The sequence below is a fragment of the Rhea pennata genome, chromosome 1 (assembly GCF_028389875.1).
Source record: "Rhea pennata isolate bPtePen1 chromosome 1, bPtePen1.pri, whole genome shotgun sequence".
NCBI classification, from domain to species: Eukaryota; Metazoa; Chordata; class Aves; order Rheiformes; family Rheidae; genus Rhea; species Rhea pennata.
In genome coordinates, this window is record NC_084663.1 from 39,736,229 (window position 1) to 39,761,548 (window position 25,320).

The following is a 25,320-nucleotide window of genomic DNA, read 5'->3' on the forward strand; positions in this document are numbered from 1 at the left end:
AGATGCCTCTCTGTCTTCGCTGACTATGGCTGATGGGAAAGTAGAGGGTGAGAGGGATCTGTCTCTGATGATGTCCAGATCAGGCTGAGAATCTGTCTCACCTCAGAAAGGAGTTCTTCTATGATTAAGACAAATCCAGGAAATCTCTCTCCTACATTCCCGGAGGCGCCTCGCTTTATACCCACGTGTGACTTTTACATCTGTCAGGAAGCTCAGCCACTGATATTGTTGTTTCCAAATTGCAGCAAAGAGCTCCATTAGTATCAAGCTACAGGCAGACCCATCAAACCTACTCTAATTCCTCTATTAACAGTTCACAGAAAAAATGTACAGAGTGTCTCCACAACTCTCCTTTGTTAAATCAGCTCCTAAGTGTTTAGATGCTATTAGCTTAAAGTGATTCTCTTACACTTTTAAAAGCATAGAAAAAAATCCCACACTTTCAGCTTTTCTTCACTGCTAGAATACATGTGCTTCCCTCTGCATAATGTGTTAGGAGAAGACTAATCAACTTCTCCAGTATCATTAATGAAAGACAGACAGAGCAGCTCAATTAAAAAAAAAAAAAAAAAAGAACTACAAAACCACAAGGTCAATGTTAGAGTTTTTAAATTATAAACATTTAAATAATAATTTCTGCCTGTCATTCCTTTTTCCTTTTAAGTTTACCTATCAGTCTGCTTTAGGGTTGCCTTCCAACCACACCCCGAATGGAGATAACTCTTTTTAGAGCTTGTTTTATTGACATTTTACTAACAGTACAACATGTTGTTAAATGCTTTCTGCATCACACTGCCAGGCTGACTGTGATCCAGTGCCAGTGGGAGAAATCTATAGAAAGCATAGCTACCACTTGTAAGGGGTTGAACTTCTGTATGAGAGCCAGTAAGAACAATCCTGAACTAGAGATTCTCACAGAGCTAAAAATACATCTAAGTGGTATTCCACAGTGGAGTAACTGTAAAGTGTTTTGACAGCCTTTAAGGTGAGAGATTACTACTTAGCACAGCCGGTGTTGCTCTGTACTGTAGGCTATCCAGAACTTACCTCTGTCTGAACCATGTGAACCCGGTGAAGCCTTAAATCATGCACTGCTGCATAAATGTCGACAGTGTCCTTTGAATCTAGCTGCTGCAGAATTCTGTCCAGTGCAATGAATGTGCCAGTCCTTCCAACACCAGCACTGGGGAAAAAAACATGCAAAAATTCTAAAAAGATGGCTCAAAGCATTCGTTAACTTCATGTGATACTTCCGCAATGTGCAGATCTCCAGGGAGAGAAGCTCACTGTTCATATGGCATCTCTGGGATTTTGAACTCCTTACAGGGAAATTTGTTCTGGGAAAAGGAGAGGACAGCCATGGAGGAGCCATGGAAGAGGGATCTCTGCTATGGCCTATCTTGCATTCTGCTCTGGATCAACTCAGGCTCTGAGATGCACTGAGAGACTGCATCTGACTGTAAGTGACTTTTAAGCTTCCATTTCTTTCCAGTAGGCTTGATTCTATAAGGTAAGCTGGCCAGCATCTTACAGAAGGGCAGCCACAGCAGAGTCCTGCCAACCTTTTAACGTCCCAGAGTCCCCAGCAGTTGAAATCCTGGGAAGTGGGATGGGGGGACAGAAAGAAGGGGAAGAGGAAAGCTGGCAAGTCAGTAATACGCTCTGACATATTGCATCAGATGATGTACAGGCAGACACTGGTGAGGTCATGTAGCATACGTGACTCAGCCCACATAACAGATGGAGGGGTCACATGCTGCATTCAGGTAATACCAGTAAGCATATGGCTTTATTAGAAGACATGCACAGCATCACGCTGCACTGTCTTTCTCGCTCTGTAACCCTAGGCAGCTGCAGATGGACACTGCATCACAGATCAGGCAGCCGAGCTGTGCCTTTTGTGTGTGTGTGCGTGCAGGGGTGGACCGTGCAGCAGAAGAAAAGTTGCAGCCCTGTGACCGCCAGAAGAGGTAAAACAGCAGGAGCACATGAGGAGGCAATAAGGACAGGGAGCCTCAGTCAGAATGGGGAAAAAGACATATCTGTCAGCTGGCCTCAACATCCATAGTTGGCCAGATTCATATATCTTATATATATCTGTATATCTTACCTTTCTGAAATGCTCTTTTGTGATTTAGATTTTGGGCCATAGCCAGCAGCACAAAAGCAAATTAGGAATGCAAAAAAGGGATGAAGCACTTCTGAAGTGGCAACTGTTGGCACTTTTAGTGTCCTCTAGTGGTCCCACATGGACACAATGGTTCCCTGAGAACTATTTTCAGGGCATCTACAGGATGAGGTTGTGAGCAAGTGCATGTGCCTTGGGAATTGCTGCTCTGATGTACCTGGAGACTCAAACCCATCGGCTGTCTCTCAAGTTCTGTGGCTGCCCGTGGACTAACAGATACAAATACTGGAGAACTTCCCAGGGGTATGCACAAGGGCTCTGCGCCACTGAGAGACTGCTGCTGCACATACCTGCAGTGTACGATACTTGGTCCCGTGTTTGGGGTCCTGTTGATATAATCCCTCACAGTCCTGACAAACTGGATCAGAGACTGGGTGGTCTCTGGCACACCATGATCTGGCCACACAGTGTAGTGGAAGTGACGAATGAGCCTTGTTGAGTCAAGCTGCTCCTCCTGTCGAGACACAGAAGTGAGGATTATCAGAACAACCGAGACAGGAGGATGCCACCACACCACATGCACCTTCACAGTGAATGCTACTTTACTGCAGTGGCCAGCAAAGATGAGCTGGACATGATGCAACTGTGGTAAGTCAGATTAAACCTTTCTAATTTAGCCCTGCAGGCTTTTTAATGACAATTAATTTAAAAATATATAAAATGAACTCAAACATACACTGCAGATTTTAAACTCTCGTATTGTCCATTCTGGGAGCACCGACTCAGACAGCATCTCAACAATTAGGTCTCCATAGTACAAGGAATCCTGGTCAAGGGGCCAGTAGTGATCACACTTCACCTGCAGGGAGATAGGAAAATATGGATTCAGTGTTGATGACAGCTGGAGCCAGCCTTCCCATCCAGCACTGGCTGGAGGAGAATTCAGCATCAGGCCTCTTTTGCCTGAAGTTGAAGGAAGAAAAGCAGTATTGACCGCAGTCGGACTAAGAGAGTTGCCACCTTCTACCCTATCAGCTCAACAACCAGCTCTGGGCTAGGGCTAGGAAATGGGAATTCCCATCTTATATGTTTGTGATGAGGGGGAATGGGAATTCCTTCACTAATGCCCTCTCTGGGGCTCCACAGTATTTTCTGCACCAACCTCCTCTTGTCACCTGGGCAAAGCTACCGCAGCTTCTCATGGCTGTGCATGGACAAGAGCCAGGCCTCCAGCTCCTGCTTCCCTGCCTCCTGCTGAGACAAGACAGTGGGGCCCACTCTGAGCCAGTCACGTGCCCCATGCATGTCACTAGGTCACACTACTTCAAGTTGGCTTATCTTTTACAGATCTAGTCCCAGTCTTACAGAGGTGCAGGATCTTTGTCATACTTCAGTAGATAAATTGCTGAGACAGCTAAATAACCTACATATGCTTGTACTCAGTAAGGCAGTTAAGTGTGCAAGTGATCTCTTCGCTTACTAGGTAAGGACTTAACTGTCAAAAAGAATGCCATATATTTAATGATGAACGTTTGCTTTCCAGTGCATATAATTAAAGTAATAGTTGATCTGAGCTGCTGGTGTTTGTCCTCGTAGGTGTACTAAGCTTATTAATAAAAATAAAACCTCCAGTTCTTTTAACTATTGAGACAACCAACAGAGGAGGTGAGTGGCATGTGAACTACGCAGTGGTGTCTGCCTGAGTCTGCAGGCAGCCTTGAAGCAACAGCTTGAGAAAGAAGCAGAGTGCTTTACTTCTGTCAAACACCCGTTCACAGTTTGTGATGTGAAGCTGGCAACAAAAAAACTAACATTTTAAACTACCTTGCTACTTTTTGAAGTACAAGAAAAAGAAGAGGAAAAATCATTTCATAATCACCAACTATAAGCAGATGTTACTTTGACATTCCAAGTAGATGGGGCTGGAGATAGTCCTGCATGTTTCCAGCCAATTTGACATAGATTTTTAAAAGTATTTCAAAATAGGAGGAATTTGCTCTGGATTTTCACTTGCAATATGTAGAGGCTTAAAAATGAAATAAACTCAGGTGACTTAATATTACTTTTCTGTAGGAGAAAACACAGGAAACTAATTAAAAAAATCCATTTCCTACTTCTTTCTCCACAGTTCATGAAAAATACTTTCATGCTTCATTTTCTGTATGGATCTATAAATTTTAGTGAACAGTCATGGCTAACGAAATAGATAGGAGGTCTAGAGTCACTCAGTTATAATCTCCTAAGTGTAAGAAAATTAGACAAGGAAATAGCATGTGATGCTGCCATTTTATCTGTTGATCTTAATGTGTTGCCACTTTGTTTTTACACATCCCCACCCATTTTACCTGTCTTCTCACTGAGTAGCACTTATGAAAGCAATGTCACTTCTCCTGCAGATGTCATGCCCTTTATAGACTAAAAGTGTTTTTTTTTTTGCCCGTGCATTCTATGCATGCTTAAGAGGACTATATTAGTATCAGTGAATTGGACTAAAGACCAGAAACACTGAGCTGTTTCTAGCTCTAGCTCTGACATGCTGATGGTCACTGCATCCACACTTCACAGTCCTTAATCCATCTCCTGTCTTTAGATTATAGCTCTTGCTTCTTACAGTATTTTGTGTACTCCTTGACTGGGGCCTTCAGTGTTGTAGTTCGATGCAAATAAAACATGCATTAATAATGAGGTGGAGTTACTGCTTACCCGGCCCTTCTCGACACACTGTGTGACCATGACAATGTTGTGAACGTTTTGTTCCCATGCCATCTTCCAGAACTCGTCTTTGGTGCCTGGCAAAGGGCCCTGAGTTGCTATGTATTCCCTGCGGAAATTATTGCCCTGCAAATAAAGAGAACTCTGTTAGCCTTCATCAAGGCAGAAAAACAGATCTTCTAGCAACTGAACGAGCCACTGGGCTGCACGTAGTGCCTTGCTGGGACAACAGCTCTGAGAACTCAAGGGCTGCCTTGGCCCTAGGAGCAGAAGGCTGCTGGGAGCAGAGACATGGAAGAGACCTCACCAGTGTATCTAAATACTGTTATTTCTGTGGCAGTCAAAGCTTTACATTGTCATACTGTGTTCAGCACTGTCTCAAGCAGTTTTGGAACTACTGGAGCTTTCTGTTTTATTTTTACTCCTTAATAAATTAGCTGAATTCCTGCATGAAATCTGGATTGCTGTGGCCATGGCTACCATCCGTCACAGCTCACTGGCAGAGGGCTTTACTGTAATCTCAGCCAGTTTCACCATCCTGCAAGGTGCAAGCACTGTCAGGATAAGCTACAGTTCCACAACAAGGATGCCACCTGCGATGATAATTACAGTTACTGTGGACACTATATAAAATCAATGTCCTTTGAAAATACGTCCTTGGCCAATTAAACCTGCTGTCTTACATAAATAAAGCAGTCCAAGGAAGTGGCCTTAAATGCTGACTAAATCATTTAGAGTTAACTTAATGGCAGCCAGACACAGCCTTTCAGCACACCCACAAAATGAGTTCTCAGATTTTAGCTAGAGTGAATAAATGAAGGAGAAGAGCCTTAAGTATGCTCAGTTTTAGATGAAAGACAAATTATCACAGGAGAGAGGGCTGTAAAATAACATCCTTGAGTCACTTACTGGTATGTAGCTTGCGTTAATGTAGTCTGAGCAAGGGTCATCGTCCACATTGGAAAGCTTCACTCTTGATGCATCATCTAGGAACAAATTGATTACAAGAGACTTATAGTTAGGTCTTGATTTCCTCCATTTATAGAAATGTAGATGTGAAAGGACTGGTAGAATTTTTATATGGATTTTATTTGCAGGGCTAATTTAGAGAGGTAACTGTTTATATTTGCATTGCCTTCTTCATCCTGGAGTGCTGCAGAGTGCTCCAAAGACTACGAGATGGAGGGGATGAGAGGGAAGCAGTGAATGCTGGAATTTCCTCTGCTGAGTTGCACAGGATTTGTTATGGTAACGGAAGAGCCACAACAACATGCTCCTTTGCTCCTGACAGCAGCATGCTGTATTTAAGAGCAGTGCCCAGTGCTGCCCTTGAAAGAGTGGCAGAGCTTCAGTGGTATGCCCAGCTGAGTGAGGAGGCCAGCTGTCTTCTCCAGGAGCAGCGTCATCTCCAGTGCTACAGAGAGGTACAGGGCGCCCAAGCCACCAGATCTCTGATTCATGAGATAATACCATATTGGATCTGTGTCAGAAGGAGTTTCTTGTACATCATGCGTCATGTGAAGAGGGAAGGTGTGTGGGGGGATGGATATGTGATGGGAAAGCTACAGCTGGCAAGACTGCATGGTTTTGAGCACAGGATCTGGATTAGGGGCATGTTCCCAAATCCAGACTGGCAGTCCAAATGCAGGAGATGCTGTGAGGCTGTGCTGTAAGTGCACACCAGACCTAACGGCAGGGCAGCATGAGCCAGTCATGTGGGATTTGTCCTTGACGCACAGGATGTGCCAACTCCAAAAATGCCAGGAAAGGGATTAAAAGGGACAACTTTTGATGACAGGTCTTGCCCCAAGGCAACAGGGCTAAACCTTATGACTCATGTTTTTACATATTGTAAGAACTGGGATTTTGTATTTTGTAGAGAAAGAGGATTCCTTCAGCATTGCCATGCAGAAGCTCTCTAGCTCTACACTGTGTAGTGGGTTTACTGTGCCCTCTGAGGAAGAAACTGAGTCAACGGGTCCATCAGAAAGTATTCAACGGATGATACCCCGTATGTAAACAACTCTACTGTTATTTCTGCTACTAATGCCCCAAATACTTGGAGCTTTTTCCCTCTACAGTGAACATTAATCATTACATTTCTAGTGTGAAATGAAATTACTGATCTGTGTGAAGCCACTTAGGGCCCTACATCATCTGCCTCTAAGCACCAGGACTTGAGCTGGCAGAGGTATTTCATCTCTGACTGGAAGGAGAAAAAGGATTGGCTACATTCTCTATTCCACCACTTTTACTGAAAAGCATGAAAAATAGCTCATGTGATGTAATGTTACACAATCAAACCTAAAACTCACAGGGCAGTATATTATTGTATCGATTTTTCCCCCTGTTCTCTGGCAGAAGCGCTATGTCACATGACTGGTTTCGACCCACATCTTTTAAATCCTGTAAAAAAAAAAAGTGGAAATATAAAATGTGAGGAGAAAATAATTAAAGGACATGGCAACACAGAGGGACACAGTGCTTACTAGCTCTCAAAGGTCATGGAGAGGGAATATTTTTTTTAAATCAAACTGAAATAGCTAATCACACTGGTTTAAGGCAAGCACATAACTGGCGAGTGCTGTGCATGCTTTTCACATAGATAGGTCGTGCAACTGAATGCTCCCGGCTTCAGCCAGGTAGGTGTCAAGCAGAGGCTGCTAAACAGAAGATGCTCTGCCATAGGGAGAGCTGGCGTTGGCATTAGGACAAGGAGAGCTCAAGTGAGACTCTCACATTTATTTCGATTTGTATGAATAAGACAAGCAAATACATATCTTTCTAATGCATTAACCTATTGATTCAGCCACTACCTGCCCCCCTACATAAAGCAAGTCTTTTGCATGTATTGTGTTCCCACCTCATACTCCTTGGACAGAAGGTAGTTGGAGTCTGCTTGGAGTTTGGTAAAGTATGCTTCAAACTGACTGACCTTGATCGGACTAAAATGTTCAACAAGAGAAAAAAAAAGAAACAGTCACCACAATGTGAATCAAAGTCATAATTTATCCAACTGGTTTAAAAAAAATATTTAAAATAATTAAATATTTCTCTTTACCTGGAAGTTTTCCGGTTCCTAGAAATGTTTTAAAAAGAAAAAGAAACATTTCATCAGTGAGTGACTGAATGGACTGTTCATCCATGATGCCATGTTAAAATAGTGCTTTTAGAAACAAAACTTTTGATGTTACCCTTTTTGCCCCAAGTTCAGATGGACTGTGAGTGGCCTGTCCCCGCGAATGCTCAGCCTTGCTGTAGGTCTCTCATGGCCATTGCTAGAATAGAAAGAAAGGTATTTTCATTTCTGTTTTACCATTATGGTTCCAATACAGACAAGAGTTGCCAGTAACAAATTTACATTAGTAAGCTGGAAAAAAAAGGGATTTTAAAAAGTCTGTGCCTTGATAATGGGATGTCACTCTTTGCCATGGCACAGCTTCCTTGTATTTTCATTTAGTGATAGTGATGCAGGTATATGATCACTACCCGACAATATGAGTTTGTTCTTGCTCTGAATTTTCCACAGCCCAGCCTATCATTAAGGAGGGCATCCTATATTAAAATAGGCCCTAAGTCAGTTGATCCTCTACATGCAGGGTAGAGAAACATGTGGACTGATTTTCAGAGCTGTAGAAGGACCACAGTGTCCAGCACACCCATTCTGTAGAGCAGGTCTCTAAGACATGCCCAGGTTCAGACCCAGAGTAAGCGGGAGCACCACAGCGTGCTTTGGGAAGGCCACATAAGTGGTCCTGATTCCATATGGTTCCATATTGTCTTTTTTCTTTTGACTGCCATCTCCTCCTTCAACGTACTGCCATTAGAAAGCCTTTTCTCCTCATGTATGGTAAGAAAAACTATACCTGATGCTTTGCTGAGTATGTAACTTCCAAGAAACCACAGTCTATCTGAAATTTTGTCTACACTAAAAAATTGCAATGAGATGTGCAAGGGAGCAAATGTCAGTCTGTAACCTATGCATGCTCTATATGTAACTATATACTGAGAGGGTGCACAAAACTATACATGCAAAAGCAGACTATTCTATATTACTATATTGCTAATGATTCATACCTTTTCCTAGGGGATGGCAGATAGAGGAATAAACAGAATTTGACCATTAGAGTCTAAGAGTAGCCCTGCTAAAGGGTAATTCCATTCTGGCTAAGAGTTAAGACTGCTCAGAAAACATTTTTTGTTCTATGGGAAATTCTGACATTTGAAAAGGCAAATTCAAAACAAAACAAACCTAATTCTGTATCAGGAGATGAGCTGAATTTCAGATTTTCAGGCTTTCCCATGTAACACAAATGTTTAAATTTTTTAATTTTGGAAGCCACAAGGAATTTCCTATCAGTAATGTTGTATCTCTTTCAGTCATGTAAAATGGTTTCACTGATTACAGCTTTTTTCAGATTTGAAACATTATTTCACCATACTTAAAACTGATTATTTGACATTCATCTATAATGCAAAATACACAACTATAATCAACAGGAAATTGAGAAGTAAAGCTTAAACTCCTTTGACACTGAAGTAATTTCACAGTTTAAGGTTTTGGAGTGAAATGATAAGAGTAAAAATAACTGTTTCAAGAGCTTTCTACCTAAAATATAGATGAAAATCCTATGAAACATTTCACTTTTGACAAAATGCCATTGAATTTGGATAATAAACCAGTCTTTCAGAAATATTCAAACATTTCTACTGAAACTAATAGTTGCAGGGATCCTCTATGAGATAATTCTTACTAACATCAGTGAGTATTTGAATCTTTTATCAAGAATATACAGATCTCTTAATATGTAAGTCATTAGTTTTATATTCAATGCATACAGATATTGAGGGACCTAGATTTCATCTGTCATTCTTCTAAAAATTATTCAGTGCATTCTTCCAAATTGCTTTAGCTATTGTATTGCTCAAATCACCATGTAATTTGACCTGACTTCATAACAGGGATTGATAAAAGAACTCAACTTACCCAACTTTTTGCCTGCAGACAAATAAAGCCGTAACAGCCACTAACATCACAATGAGAAACAAGCCAGCACTCACACCTTCAATAACACCAAAGAGCGGCTCTAGAAACAGAATAGTACATTTATATATTTTGAGGAAAAGATATGACAGAATCAAGAGATCAACAAATTTTGAGAAATGTGTTATCATCAGCTAACGAGAATGCAAAGAAATTTAAGCCATCTAAATGCTTGGCTAAATGAGGCCTTGATTTTCTAAGCTTTTTTTTTTTTTTTTCCAAACATGCAAAATCTTTTACTCTCAGCCATATTAAAAAAAAAAAAAAAAAAAAAAAAAAAGCACAGCCCCTATATCTGGGAATTTGGTCCTCTTACACTTTGAAATGTTATTGATCACAGCTTCACTAAGCATTCATCCTTTCCTCTGCCGCCAGCACCTCCATCAAGCAGTCCTCTGGATTTTCATATCTTTTCATTGGAAAAGCCATACCTCCGGCTTCATTTCAAAGCAGCTTTCAGGATACTGTATAACTATTTGTTTTTGTTGCACTCCCTAAAAATAGTTCTGGATGCCAGAGGGTTTTATGGTATAGTACACATTCAAATATTTGTGACAGTGACTGAAAATAAGCCTGAAACTAACCTGACTCTGTAGTGATAGGTAAAGAGAAGAAGGTGTCTGCAAAGAGTGGTGTAGGGAGTTCCTTTGGATCTTCACTGAAGAGCTGGGTGAAAGCCCGTATACTGATCCTAAAAAAATAGTACAGTTTCAGTTAGAGCTCAGCAAATGTTCACAGCCAATAACAGAAAAACCTAAGAACTCACTTGCTCCTTAGAGATAACTAGTAACTTTCCATTGACCACAGACAGCTCCATATAAAGGTGCCTGACTTAAATACCCACAGCCGGATGAAGTGAATCCTGGTCAAACTAGTAGGGATGGGGGCCTATGGGGTGCCCTGGCAGAGGCAATAGATGGGGATCTTGCTGCTAGCATGCATAGCCTGATTGTGTCCAAAGGCAGGGCCAGCAGAAGCAGCAGAGGTGAGAGGACGCAGCAAGGCTACTCAGCGACGAGATGCCTCCTCTTCACAAGGCCAGGCCTGGCAATGCTAATAGAAAAATGTTATAATCTACTCAGCTCCCCTGGTAATTCCAAAACTAAATTTTGGGGAAATGTGCCCTAGTGAGCACAGTCTGTGCTAGGGGCTGCTCAGCAATAGTTTAATGAGTATGAAAGAAGCTCAGAAACATGATGGGCTCTGCCTCCTCCTGCCTTGTGGCCCTGTGGTTGCACGGTGGGCAGCTCACAGACCTCTTGGGAAAGTATTTGCCTGTGCTCCAGAGCTCAGGTTTGCAGTCCCACAGCCTGGGTAACTGGTGAGCCTGGTCATGGCAGTGTCCCTGTTCTATCCTTTACAGATAACCCAGGCCCAGCTCTGGAGCTCTGTGCAGAGCCACAGGTTAGAATAACTCCAAAGGATTACTGTTGTGCAGTGGGGCCAAAGAAACTGAGGAACAATGAACCAGGCTTGCTTTCTCCTGTAAAGTACTCTTCTGACTTAGCTGATGATCTTAAGTTTTTCCAAAGAGAGATTCAGTAACCATGTACAAAAAATCCCTAAAAAAACTGAAAGAGATAAAGAAACTTATTCACTGCATCATGTTCTGTGCATATTGAATTGTATCATTCCCAAGCTAGTGAGGGAAGAGTTTATTTACTATCTATGGAATGGCAGGGTCAAGGATAAAACTTTTATAAATTGCACAGTGAAATGTAGAAAGCATTGTACAACCCAGTTATTCATCTACAGAAGCTCAAGTGCATCAGGCATCCAGATAGCACCACAACTAATAATTGACAGAACACAATTATCACAAAAAATCTAACCTGTATGCAGTCCGAGGCTTTAGGGGCCCATCGCAGAACTTTTGCTGATCGGGATCACATTTTCCTCCCAGATTCTCCATTTCTGCTCCAAGCTTAATGTCGAAGCTTTTATAGTCACTGTCAGGGCTTTCAGCACATCTACTGGCAAAATAATTTGTCTGGTAGATGCGTATAGAGTCATTGTGTTTGTACTCCAGGTAGGAAGGTAATGGGTGCTGCTCATCAGGCTTTGGTCCTTCGCTACCTACATCAAGTGCAGAGAAAAAGAGATGGTTTGCATACCACAGCCATTTATGTGATACAGTATTATAGGTTCAAGATGTTGACAGACATATTAAATATTATCCAACTTTCTAGCATTCCTTGGAAGGCTACACAGGCTACTTTGTGAGTACAAAGCTACAGTGGTTACGGTACCTAGGTTCTAGTATCAACCTTGCTATCATTTTGGGAGGAAACTTCAGACAGATTTCCTCAACAGACGTCAGTTTTCCCATTGGCCAAGCAGCAAATAATGTGTCTTACCTTCCTCTAGTAAAGATCTTTGAGTAGTATGGAAGGCACACAATCATGAACTGTTAACCACTGCTTTATCCACTCTTAATGACCAAGTTTTACAACTTAATGATGTTTGACCAAAGAAGAAAATGGGTACAGGTGATTCCTACTGCAAACATGAACCTCCTACACACAAGAAATCCTATATCTCAGGATGAACTTACCCTTGCATTCAAAAAGCTTCTAACATGCAGCTATTCCATCTCCCATGGAAAATGATTACACTGCATAAAACTGTCTCCTTGTGTAATGGGTCTCCATAAACTCAAACATTTGCTTCACTGAGAACGATGCTTTAAGAACAGGGCTGGGCATTGCTCTAAATTATCAAAGCTCTACACCTTGTTGACTTGCGGCAGGATTCCTTGAAATAAATTTTAGTCTTGAACACAGGCACAGCATCACCCATTTAAAAAAACACACTACATAACCATCTATCTGTCTGGAGACAGTTTTGTTTTCATACAGCCTTGTCTGGGTAGAGACTGTAGCTAGCTCTAACTTTTTCAGATACTATGTTGGAATAGGTATGTACCAGCTGAGTTTAATGCTACAGCATTTTCCCCTGTGTTGTTGCTAGAAATCTCTGTGGGCCAGAATCCTTGATCCTACCACCTGCTATTTCATGAAGTAAGTAAAAAAAACACCCCAAACTAACAAGTCTAGTGCGTTTAGAGGAAAACTGCAACAGGAAATGACAGTAGCCCCCTGAAAGGAAACTCAGGATAAAGCATAAAGGTTCAGGTAGGCAAAAGCATGGTACAGAGTAGTCTCTGTCTCAAAGGGTGTTATAGTCTGCACAGAACTGACAGAGAGTGTAGGCAGTAGAAATATTATCTCTGCTTTTTTAGCTAGAGGCTGATGGACAGAGAGATTAAGAAACTTGCTTAGAGATCAAAAAATATGTCCTGGCATGTCAGGAAATAAATCCATTTCTAACAAAAGCCTATTAATTGTTGAGACATCCATCTGCTTTGTCACGTACAGGTCAACTGCAGAAAAGGATGTTCGCATACATGATACGAGGACAATTTCTGCTCCGTTCTACAGTGCTTCACACAGTCATTTTCTTCAGTAAGGATCATGCTAACTCTGCCTACTCACCTGCTCAGCATGGCTTAATGGAGTGCTCTAAAGCAAGGAAGACAGACTCAAATATGTTACTATCTAACATCTAAATCACCTTTTGAGAACCATGCATAGTAAGGTAGTTAATCCTATGTGCACTGCCAATGGCATCCAGTCTCCTGCTGTGGAAGCTTCCCAAACATATGTGTGAGCATACGTATCGAAGGGTACAGAACGCAACTACTGCTTCTGGCTGAGCTCTGCAGCTTCTGCTGACCGCTGACTTCTACTGGCCTTCTAAGCAGAAGACTGAGTGCGTGAGTCCCCCAAGCTGTCGGGGATGAAACCATCTGATGAAACTCAGCCACTGGATGAGAAGTTTCTTTGCTGTGCACAGATGTGGTGCACCTCCCTGTGTACTCACAGAGGCTATGGAAAAGGTGCTATTAAATCATGACACTTACCATCAGCCTCTCTGACAACTACAGTAAAGTACTTCACAGCTCCATTGGTATCACTAAACCAGCTGCAGTTAAAAGTAAAGTTAATGGAGGATTTGGTAATAAGCACATCTTTTTTGTTCACTCGGATGTCTGGAGGTGGCTGAGGGGGACCTGAGGAATAAATAAATTAAAAAAAAAATTAAGAGAATTATCCTTACTGCATCCAGTTACTTATTTTACACTTCTGGATTTCTACTTCCCTTCCCAGGGAATATAGCACTGACTCAGTCAGACACAGCATTCAGCTACAGAGTACCAGGTTGCGGAGTGACTGTGGAATTTTCATAGGAAATGTTCTTTGTATGAGGAAAAGCTATGCCTCAAATGGGGGCACAGCAGAACTAAACTAGAAAGCAAAGTATATAGGGACAAGCCTTCAGAGAAACAATGCAATAAAGATGGGGATTTTACGGATCTACCTTGCTGAATCTTTTAAAAATCCGTATTATTGAATCTATATTGCATGTATGGAAAACACATCTAATACATAAGCAGGGAGCTAAACTTCAAAGTTTCAGACTGAAAAAGAATCAATAATTCACATGTGTATATAACACTTAGCTAAACCTCTTAGATCTACAAAGCCAGGCTGCAATTTTGGGGGAAGAGCTGGGTTCCCTCGGGGTAGTGCTTCCAGTGCTAACCAGAGCCTGGGAAGGCAACAGTGGTCAGAACAAACAAGAGAAAATGTGGAACGGCTAACCTTCAAATAGGGCTTGGTCTCACTTTCGTGATATGAGTAGTTAGTCCTTATTAAATTTGAATTTGTAGCATCCATTGTGGTAGAGGAAGGAGACAACATGTTTGCAATTAACAGACAATTAATGGGGGAGGGAGAAGGTGGGCTGCTGTCTGAACTTCGTAGCTTCGCTCACTAGCTCCCAAACCAAACATAATTTATATGAGCTAGTATATTACACAAATGTGGTTTCTTAAAAGGCAGCCACAGAGGCGTCACTGAGTAGACTTTCTGGCCATCCTGTGTTTTATAAATTTAGCCTTGGTTCAGTTCAGACCCCTGCACTGTGCTATGCCACCAAATCCAGAGCTCTAAGGCCAGCAATCGCCAGCAGTCAACTGAGGAGGAGTCAATGCCTTGCAACACTGCGGCACTGGCACATGCTGTCGCCACTCTCCACTCTGCACAAGTGGAAGGTGCATATCAGCAGCCCAACTACAGAAATAGTTTCAAAGCACATGTTTTGAAAAGCCATGATTCTCTCCCAGCAATATTTCCTGCCAGTGATTTGGTCAGGTGGCATCTTGAAGGAGAGAACAGAAAGCCCAAAGAGGACCCTGTGCAACAATCCAAAGTCCTTACCAAGGACTGTGTGCCTTCCTTGTGCTGAGGATGGCTACTCAGTGTGAGGGGAAGCAGAGAGGGAAAGGGAGGCAAGCAGCAACAATGAGGACAAATAAAGGTGTGTGATAAAGATGACCTCTTCGGTGCTGAATATCATGACTGACAACATAATTTTTCATCTTTCTCAGGTTATATTTAGTGAACAAGCCAAATAAGTAGATTTTGCAATGTAATGGGAGGGAATATAGTTAAAATCCTGCATTGTCTGTCACAAGAGGGGTCAAAGGAGAGGTTCTCCCTAATTTGGCCACGCCATCATAGGTGCCGCATGCTGGCAATTGCAGAGTTCAGAACCTCTTTTGCTGTTCAACCAGCACAAGCGATTGTTTATTGCTGTTCACTGCTTCCCACTGCAGTGACTCTGTGTTCCACTTACGGTCAATCATTGTGATGGTGCTGTCCTCAACTACTTCACTTGTCATGTCTGCAGAATGCACCTTGATAGAAACCAGGTATCGCTTATGGGGTACGAGAGTCATGATATTAAGTAGAGATTTGTCTTTTTCTATCCTTTTGGAGAATTCCACTTCACGAGTGTCCATTTTTTTGCATTCAACACTATATCCATCAAAGTCAGAATCAGGAGGAGTCCAAGAACATGCAATTGCAGTAGAGGTCTGGGGCCGACAATGAAGACTTTGTATCTTGTCTGGTTCTAAAGAAATGTTGAGAAGTTGAAGCTCAGTGGGAAAGGCATCATATACTCTCTCCTCATCCTATGGCTTAGACGTCATCCCTAGATTCTACAGTAACAGTTTGATTACAGCAGGAGGCCAGGAGGGAGCCAGAATTTCTATCTCTGCTACAAATGTGTGCTGCCTGATTTTAGGCAAAGTGGTCTAACTAATTTTAGCCCTTTGAAATTGGAAATAGTCATGTCAAACTCAGCATGTTTCTGAAGCTTCAGTAATTAATTGTAAAAACAAGCTGACGAAACCATTCCATAAAGTCTTACCAAGAACTGCAACATTGGGAAACAATGCATTTCTAGAACTATGTTACAGCTTATTTGGAGGTAACATAAGGTTAAAAGTATCAATCAATACTGATGCCACACTGTCATCTCATAACTGATTTGATTTGCTAGGTAGGATGTGGTGTGTCTATATTACTAAAGCATACCACAGATGTATTCTTTTTCCATGTAATACTGGAGCGTCATTTACAACATGTGACATATAACAAGGATGGATTTCACCTTCAGATGGCAGACACCTATACTTCAGTGTTTAAACACAAGTGAAAAAAGTAGCTATGCTCTCATTTTAAATAACAAGTCTGAATGAAGTCTGAGGACCTATTCAGCTTACTAAACATCAGTGTCAATCTGGAGCTGAAGCCCGGCCCATGTGGCATGAAAATTCTCCAAAGCTCGTTATTTTTACAGTTCCAGGTCATGTTTTCATCAGCCTGCTACTGAGGCTGATACAGCTAGAGATAATGAGGATCTGAAAACACTAGATGTCGGAAACACAGAGCAATGAACTTCCCTGATTTCACAGTTTCAAATCTCATATAGTGGAATTTCATTTACCCTTCCTCTCTGTTCAAAAACACTTGGATGATTTCAGTATCCTACTGACCCTAATTTAGATCTTCAGGCTTGTTTTATCCCTGAACTTGATTGATTCAAATACTGCAGCCAAACAGCCCTGCTCTGGATCTGAATTTTGCATAGCTATGTCAATTTTTAATCTTTTAACAGTGGATCTTGAACAAAGCAAGGGCTCATTTTAGAGTTCAGTTGAATCCACTGCCAGTTATTCATGAATTTGTTAATGGAAATTATTGACTATGAGTGCAATTGGTAAGATTTAGCAGCTTCGCATCTTCTCCAGTGGAGTGTTAGGATGCAATGGAAAGCATTACTTACTTGTTCTCACACTTGCAGACAGTGACTGGCTGTATGTCTTCCAGTTGTCGCCGCTGACAGTTCTGACACTGAACTCATAGAGTCTTCCTGGTCGAAGGCCATACATAATGCGTACTTTTGATTTGCTGCTGCTGTAGGGATTCAATACTGTGAGGGGATCTTTGGGGAGCCACTGCAACTCAAAATCATCATAGTCTGTCCAGTCTGGGGGACCCAGCCAAGTGATTGATAAAGAAGTGTTTGCAACATCGGTAAATGATACAGTGTCAGGAGGACTCGGTGCTACACAGAAAGGAAAAAAAAAAAGAGTAGAAAGATTCTTATGAAACTTTCACACAAGACAAATGAGATGAAACTATTATCATTTTCATGTACTGCAAAGTGTTTTACATTATCCCATGTACATAATCAGCTACTACAGCTTCGCTGAAGGGTGGTAACTCCCACAGCCATTACTTATACCTGAGCCTTCACAAGGAAAACAGTGCTGAGTAAAATGAGATCCCATTGGTTAAATACCTTCAGTGGGATATTCCTTATCTTCTATGCCTTTAGTGACTCTTATAATACATCATCACTCAGAATTAAGTCTGCTGTATAGCTGTGAAGTGGTATGAATTCTGCCAGATGGAACTAAACTAAAGACCTCAAAGCTTTTGTGTCTTTTACCTGTTCTTCCTTCAGCATTTGCTGTATTGGTCAGGTCACCACTGTGAGTTACCACCACCAGGTTGTACTTTCTGCCAGGAACAAGCCCCTGGAAATGCCATTCTTTCAGCTCTTTCCTATGCCATGTTTCTTTCTGTGTCCCGTTTGGGTTATAAAGATTCAGCTCATAGTAGTCAACATCTCCTGCTGCTGGATCCCAGGTGAACCACAGACTGTCTGTCATGTTTCTGTTGGATGCCTTAAGACCAACAACTGGGGCTGGTACTGAAAAAAGGAGATTGCTGTGAGTTTATGGAGAACATTCTTAGGGTGAAGAGGAGCAATGAAGTCAGCAAACCTTATGTTTATCTCATAACAGCAGCCACGTAATAATCTAGACAGACACCACAGCTGGCCAAAAAGCCATCAGAAAGTACATTTCAATAGTTTTGTTTCTTAATTTGAACTGTCATTGTCCCGAAAAAGAAATTGAAATTATGATAATGGATAGTTTTGTAAATGTTAAGCAGCTTTTTCCCATTGAGAGCTTGGAAACATCCAGTCCTGAGGTAACTGAATAAAGTGCACCACCTATCAGAGACAGTGGTATGTGGTGGGTTACTATACAGTGGCCTCAGAAGATAAGGAAAGGTTGCACAGAGTATCAGAGGTGCTTAGGGAACTCTGCTTCCCACACGTGGCTGAAAATACACCCAGAGCTCATCACTGCAAACAAGTTTTAGTTCACTGCCCCATTAATCCTATTTGCTTTGCCTTTTTGTCTCACGTGCTCATAGACTAGCATTGTTTTTAGGCTCAGAGACAGTCATTTCCCTTTAAGGCTTACACAGTGCTCTTTGGATCTGAGTACCTGAGAACTTTGGTAAAATGCAGATAATTAATAAACTTCTCTCCCCTTGTCACCACATCATTTGGGATTTACCTTCTCCTTCATTTAATTCTTTTCATGTATTAGAGCCAATTTTGATACTTCTAATAGACATTCTAACCTAGGGTGAGCATCGCACTCAGACTAGCTCACTGCTATCTCTCATGAACACCACACTGGAGACAAATGACTTTCTTAGATGTTCTTGCCTGTTCTTCCAAAGACAGATGACTCGTTGGTGAGGTCTCCGCTGTGGGTGACGATCACCATCCTGTACATCCTGCCTTGCCGCAGGTTCTGGAACGAACATTCCTGCATGTGCTGTTCGCCTGAAATCCTGTCATGAAGGGATTTGTCTGGGTTGTATAGGAAGATGTCATACGAATCAAGCTCGCCCTGTGACGTGGTCCAGCTGAAGGACAACCGGCCAGTGGTGCTCTCTGTGACCTTCAGATTTGTGACAGCTGCTGGAACTAGAAAGAAGGATAAATACAAGAGTAAACATCAAGGTTTCTAGCCACTAAGCTGAATCTTTACTTAAGCAACAACTCATTACGGGAATACATTCCTATTAAGCCACAAGCAGCTAAGTAATGGCAATGGAGACTTTCAGAAGCAAGGGGGAAGCATTTATGAGGTGCCACTGAGTCTCTCCAACATGTTTGTATTTCCCAGTAGGCCCAGTTCTCCAGTCTGTGCTCCCACAGAACTCTCCATTAACTTCTACAAGAAGTTTGGCTTGAGTAAAGACTGCAAGACTTGGATCTAAGTTTAGACATGTATAAATCCTGGGATAAGGATGGGTCAGGTCACCTGTGTAAAAATTTAAACTGTGTAAACTGTGTAGACTGTGTAAAAATTACAAGCTTGAAAACAACAAAGAATTCAGGTGGTTCCATAATGGACAGACTGAGGGAAGCACTCAGCACTTTGGTTTAATATCTTTATTATAAACTATGACCACATTATTGTGCTAAGTATTTTCAGTTTCATTTATCAAGCACATATCAGGAAAATGATGCATAAATATATGGAGTCTGTTCTTACTGGAAGCTTTCCAGTATCAAGATATACAGATGATTCACATATTTAATGATATCTGGCTGAGGGAAATATAAATAAACTGAGATGTTCTAATTACCTGTTCGGCCAACAGTTTCTGCTCGTTTACTGAAGAGTCCGCCACTGACTGTAAAAACTTGTATTTTATACTTCTTGCCAGCTAATAAATCTTCAAATTTGTGCTGTTTGGCAGTAGCTGGCTCTGATTTGTTGCTCAGGAGGACTCCTTGCTCATTCAAGAGCAGAATGTCATATCTTTCAGCTACACCAGGAGCTTTCTGCCACGTTACTAACAAGGAATGACTGCTATAAGCATGATCGGCAAATAATTCCTGGACAGAGGCAGGAACTGGAAGAAACAATTAAAGACAGGACATTACCAGGTGAAATATGGGTCACTAAATACACAATTGTGAATACTGTAATTATCAGGGAATATCTTTATAAATTTGCATGTTCACTTGTGGGATTAGGGATGTCTGTGCATGTTTTTGTATGTGCAAATAATTCCTAGACATAAAATACAGTCAAATGAAGTTACAGAGTATCATGGACATCAGAACTGGAAATGGAGAGGCAAGAGATATATTTAAATTATTATGGAAAGAGGGAGATAGGAAGTGGAATGAATTGATAAATATATTAAAAAAGGCATATGAAAAGAACTGAACAATAAAGAAGTTGTTAAAAATTGGTGCAAAATACAACACACAACAGGCAATTTTAGCTAGAAAGTCAAGCCCACAGCAAACACATGCCAAGTACAAGAGAGGAGAAGGACTGAAAACAAGCCATGCCAGTGTGTATGTGTGTTGATACACAGTATATTGGGGCTGTGCATCATCCAACAAGCTTCGAATACACAATGCACCTGCTAGCATGCAACATCTGACTCCTGGATTTGTGTGTCCGACAGACAGAGGCCAGGGCTGGACAGGCCTGGATTGCGTTAATCCCACAAGGACACACTTTGGTCAGGAGAACTGAATCCTGCGTGCATTTACCAAGATAAAGCTACTCATGTGCCAAGTCTCACTGTTATCAGTGGAGCCACACCTAAGTGCTTGCAAGAGTGAGGAGTCGTGCTCTTCATGATAAAAAAACATCTTCTCAAACCCAGCAGTACATTATATAAACAGGCAGTGTGTAACTTATTTAATAAGACTCGGCTTTTGGAAAGTCATAAGGGAACTTGCTCCTTGTCTCGGACGAAACGTACTTGTTCTCCCAAAAGCTGCCAAGCTGTTGTGCAAGCTGCCACTGTTAGATTGCACCACCACCCGGTACTGCTCCCCAGCTTCCAGCTTGTGAAAGGTGAGCTCAGAGACGTGTTTGGAGACACTCTGGGAATCAAGCTGATGGTTTTGCTGATATAGAGTCACCGTGTAGGAATCAACGTCTCCACCTCCAGGAGTCCAGCTCACTTTCAGGCTGTTTGTCATGCCATTGTGTGAAACCTGAATGTTTCTAACTGTGCTCGGAACTGGAAGGAAAAGAAACACAAAGGCACCTGCTCGCAAATTTCCTGTTTGGTTCAAATTCTTTCATTCCTACTTTTTTCTTTTTTTTTTTTAATGGCCAAAGCAAATGATTCAAAGGACGAAGAGCATTGTAGGTATAAATAATTTCACTGGTATGGGTAAACACAATAAAGCTACAGACATTTGTGTGGGATTATACCATTTTAGAAGAGCAATTCTATGTCTTTACTGGAACAGTAAAGAAAATGTAAGTTAAATAAAAAAGTTTGTATGTTCCTCTTTCTGGACAACCTTCCTCTTCCTCAAATCACGTTTTAGAAACATCTCAGAAAATCCAAGTGTTTCCGTACAGTTAGTTAGCCCTTTCGCACTTACAATCTAGCCCATTCATTTCAAGCATGCAAACAGAGCAATAAAATAACATAAGTGATTTAGCCAGAGACACAAAGTAAACAACTGGTCTGCATGGCAGTAACAGAAACCTGAGCACTGACATCTCAATACCCTTTCTATGCAACAATCAAATATTGGTGACATTTGTTTATTAAGGGAAGATCAAGTTAGCTGAAGTACTAGTATGGTTTTCAATGAGATCTGCTGTTTTTGCGCCAGCGTGACAGCAGCTCAAGTAAGAATACAGTTCATCCCTGATTTTCTGCTCCTCATTCTTCCTCTAAAAAAGCTTCAATGAATGTTTTAAACATACCATGTTATTTCTTACCTGTTAGGCCTTCTATGAAAGTAGCACGCTGCGCATCTCCACTGACTGTCAGGACAAGAATTTTGTATAGACGTCCTGGAGTCAGAGCAGTGAACCAATACTCCTCCACGGTATTTCCAAGAAAAATGGGTGGGAAGATCTTCATATCATTGAAGAGGAGCTGAATCTCATATTTATCAACATCCCCTTCAGCCTTTAACCAAGTTACCTGCAGATCCTCTGTGCTCCTGTTACTAAGAGTCAGTTCCTTTACTGACTCTGGCACTGAAGAAATAAAAGTAAAGACAGGAAACTTCTCAGTACTTAATACCATTATACAGATCATTGCAAAAGAATAACAGCTCTGAGACTATGCTCCTGAGCTAAAACTTTGCATTCAGTTCCTCAGGAAAAGCAATAGATTGCACTTAATCATAAAGGTGGCTTTTTTGTTGTTCGTACCATACTTACGACTGGCAGACCCTATTCCAGGACAGGGAGTTCACAAACTATCAGCATAAAAATAATAAACAAATAATAATGGAGCCTGCAGGGATACGCAAAGCCAACAAAAACAGGACAGGGTCTATCTGTACAGCTAATGCGGTGCAGAGGCCTGAGCTAGCAGAGACCTGGGACAAGCAGCCTGTGTTACGCAGCACTGCCCTGTGCAGTTCCCAACTCCTGCCCAGCACTGCATCCGCCTTAATAAACTCAGTTTCTTAGCATGGTTCATTAGCCTGAATGTAGTACTAGGTACTAGTACTGAATGTAGTACTAGAGAGGCAGACTGCATCTAGATCCCTCCTGGCTCACACCCAGCCAGCTTACTGCTCCTGCCCTGTGCTCTCCAACAACTCCAGTTCTCAGAGCAAAGTGAGTTCTTGGGGTAGAGCGAGGTCTAGTCTGTCTCCTCCCTATGTGCTTCCATGACCAGAAAAAAAATGTCTTGCACATTCTGGCCTTGCTCAAGCACAAATAATAGGCTGAGGTAGAAATCTGTACAACTGGTTTTCAGTTTTTCAAGTCTTAACACTTAAGTGTTCCAAGTTCCTAACACAGGTCTCTCTTCTCACTTTCTACTTGTCTTTATCTTAAATACCAGTCACAAATCAAATACTGCTTCCCATCTTCAGAATGCCAGTCATCTGCACAGTCACACTCTCAGCATTCAGTGTTAAAATAATGCAAGATTTCTGAGCCTAGGTATGGTAAACAGGAAAAAAAAAAAAAAAAAAAAAAAAAAAAAAAAAAACTCTCTACTTGGAGTGCCTCAGGATGTTTCTGGGATATTTACTTACTTGTTCTGCCATAGACCCTTGCACTAGTTTCATATTTCCCACTCCTTGTGCTGACAGTGACGCTATACTGCCTCCCTGGCACCAGATTAGTGAACACACATTCATTTTCATCTTTAGGGACACTTTTTGTTTGGATGAAGTCATTGTTGTTCTTGATGATCACTTCATAATTATCAAAATCACCAGAGGCATGTAACCAGGACACCTTCAAGTAGTCACTTCTTGCAGAATTGCTGACAGTAAGTCCCTGAACACTTGAAGGGACTGAAAGAAAAAACACAATTAAAGGTGCAGAAAGCAACTTCCTAAAGTAACAGGAACTGTTGTAGTAGATTTTATTTGTGGTCATTACCAGATACTTCTGAGCAAGTTGCAAAAAGCCCACAACAGGGATTTAAGCAATAGCCTACCCTCTAAAATAGTAACTTTACAGTTTCCATTACAGACTGGTTTGCGTCATACAACACAACAGCAGTTTATCTTTCCAATTTTGTGTCTTTTGGAACAACTTTGTCAGTTCTAGTTAGGGCAGTAAGTTTCACAGGCTCATGCTAGCCTGAATTTGCTGCTGCTTCCTGTTTAAATGACAGTCCCCTGGATTTTCTCTTATACGAGAAGCCGCCTAGAACTGCAGTCTTGATATTCTTTGTCATTTTAAAGTCCATTATCATGTTTCTGTTATTCTGCTGGTTTACCAAGTATAAAGTCTCAATCTTTTCAATCCTGGAGGAACTTTCTGAATGCTTTTTGTCATTACTGCCACCCTTCTCTGAAATTTCTCTATTCCTGTTATAGTTTCCTTGAATCCAGCATGGCCAAAAGCAAAAGACATGGGTGTTATTCATTAATATGGTAGTTTATTAGTGTTTTCAGCAGCTAGTTCGTATTATGTTCTTTCAGTGTCTGAATAACTTGGGGGGGAGGGATGTTCTGCAGGATACATGTGAGGGGCCAGAAGGGCTAAGAGCAGGAAAATGCATTTGAGTCAAAACTGATATATGCTTTCTGCTTACTCAGGATTGATATACTTCTATTAGGTTTTTCTCTTTCATAAAACAAAAAATTCTTACACTCTTGTTAATTTTAGGTTCAAAAGCTTTGCTGATGTGCGCAAGCTATTGGGCAAAGCAATAGACTTACTGTCCTTAGTCCCAGTACTTTTCTTTATGACACTGTGACACTTCGGCTTTGTGAGGCCCTGCTCCTGAGATTTTGATGGGGCTTTACCAGCTTTAATGGAGAAAGGTCAGGACACCTGGCTTCTATTCATGCTAAGGTCATTTAATAATGACATAAAGCAACACTAGAAGCATAAGAATAAGACTAAGTCTGCAAGGCTGTAGTTTTATGATTTGACCCTCCCATCTCCAGTCCCCCATCTCAGTTGTGACCAGACATTCACAGATTGTTGGTACCAGCTGGCCAAAGGGGTTATGGCTACTCGATTCAGTCAGAAGCTCTCTTTACCTGTTCGTTCCTGGCTGAAGGAAGAATTCTTATACTTCCCACTCTTTGTGGTTATCATCACACTGTAAAGCGTCCCAGGAGTAAGGCTACTGAAGGAGCATTCACTGAAGGCTTTGGAAATGGTGAGAGTCTGAATAATCTGGTCATCGTGAGAGAGTGTTACCAAATAGCTGTCTACGTCTCCAGAAGCTGGCAGCCAAGAAACACTGAGGTAGTCACTGCGCCCTGAGTTATTTACCGTTACTCCAGTCACACTGGAAGGAACTGTGCAAAAAGAATAAAAACCAGAAGAGCTTTAACAGCCAATTCCTATGGTTGTGAGTATGCCTGGAATGTGACCCTGCAAAATAAACAGGCCTCCACCCCAAGAAGCTCTGCACTGACTCCCACGGGGCAGCGGTCATCTGCTTTTTTGAATACAGTGAGGGAAGCTGTTGTCTTTGGTGGCACGATCCCAGCGCTTCTAAAATCCCTGAAGATGAGCTGTCCTCTCAAATTGCCGTTCATCACTAATCACTAATAGGAACATCCGCTGGTGCTGAGGCCCACACCAGAACGTGTTTCATTTACAATGCATCTTCTGACGCCTAGTGGCCAGAACACGAATGCAATTTGTTTTTCAAGCCAGCAAGGTGAGCTTGCTGGCTCCACACTGCCAGATCTGCGATCAGTCTCAGGTAAAAGACTGTCA

General features: G+C 41.7%; 1 protein-coding gene across 4 annotated transcripts in view; it reads right to left on the minus strand.

Annotated features, from left to right (window-relative positions):
• The window catches only part of PTPRB (protein tyrosine phosphatase receptor type B), a 68,399-nt gene that overhangs the window by 7,523 nt on the left and 35,556 nt on the right, over positions 1-25,320 (minus strand). For 3 of the 4 annotated variants that reach the window (XM_062584548.1, XM_062584540.1, XM_062584568.1), the window contains 22 exons: positions 24,630-24,893; positions 23,163-23,426; positions 21,883-22,146; positions 20,900-21,163; positions 19,760-20,029; positions 18,828-19,091; positions 17,751-18,014; positions 17,082-17,363; positions 15,585-15,863; positions 13,807-13,956; positions 11,717-11,960; positions 10,469-10,575; positions 9,828-9,927; positions 8,035-8,118; positions 7,902-7,919; positions 7,704-7,785; positions 7,156-7,246; positions 5,750-5,826; positions 4,832-4,966; positions 2,865-2,987; positions 2,479-2,642; positions 1,048-1,183 (listed from right to left, as the gene is read on the minus strand). In XM_062584548.1, coding sequence (XP_062440532.1) covers positions 1,048-1,183; positions 2,479-2,642; positions 2,865-2,987; positions 4,832-4,966; positions 5,750-5,826; positions 7,156-7,246; positions 7,704-7,785; positions 7,902-7,919; positions 8,035-8,118; positions 9,828-9,927; positions 10,469-10,575; positions 11,717-11,960; positions 13,807-13,956; positions 15,585-15,863; positions 17,082-17,363; positions 17,751-18,014; positions 18,828-19,091; positions 19,760-20,029; positions 20,900-21,163; positions 21,883-22,146; positions 23,163-23,426; positions 24,630-24,893 — 3,926 coding nt within the window. The remainder of the gene's footprint in view (positions 1-1,047; positions 1,184-2,478; positions 2,643-2,864; positions 2,988-4,831; positions 4,967-5,749; positions 5,827-7,155; positions 7,247-7,703; positions 7,786-7,901; positions 7,920-8,034; positions 8,119-9,827; positions 9,928-10,468; positions 10,576-11,716; positions 11,961-13,806; positions 13,957-15,584; positions 15,864-17,081; positions 17,364-17,750; positions 18,015-18,827; positions 19,092-19,759; positions 20,030-20,899; positions 21,164-21,882; positions 22,147-23,162; positions 23,427-24,629; positions 24,894-25,320) is intronic. The other variant, XM_062584558.1, reaches the window with a different exon arrangement.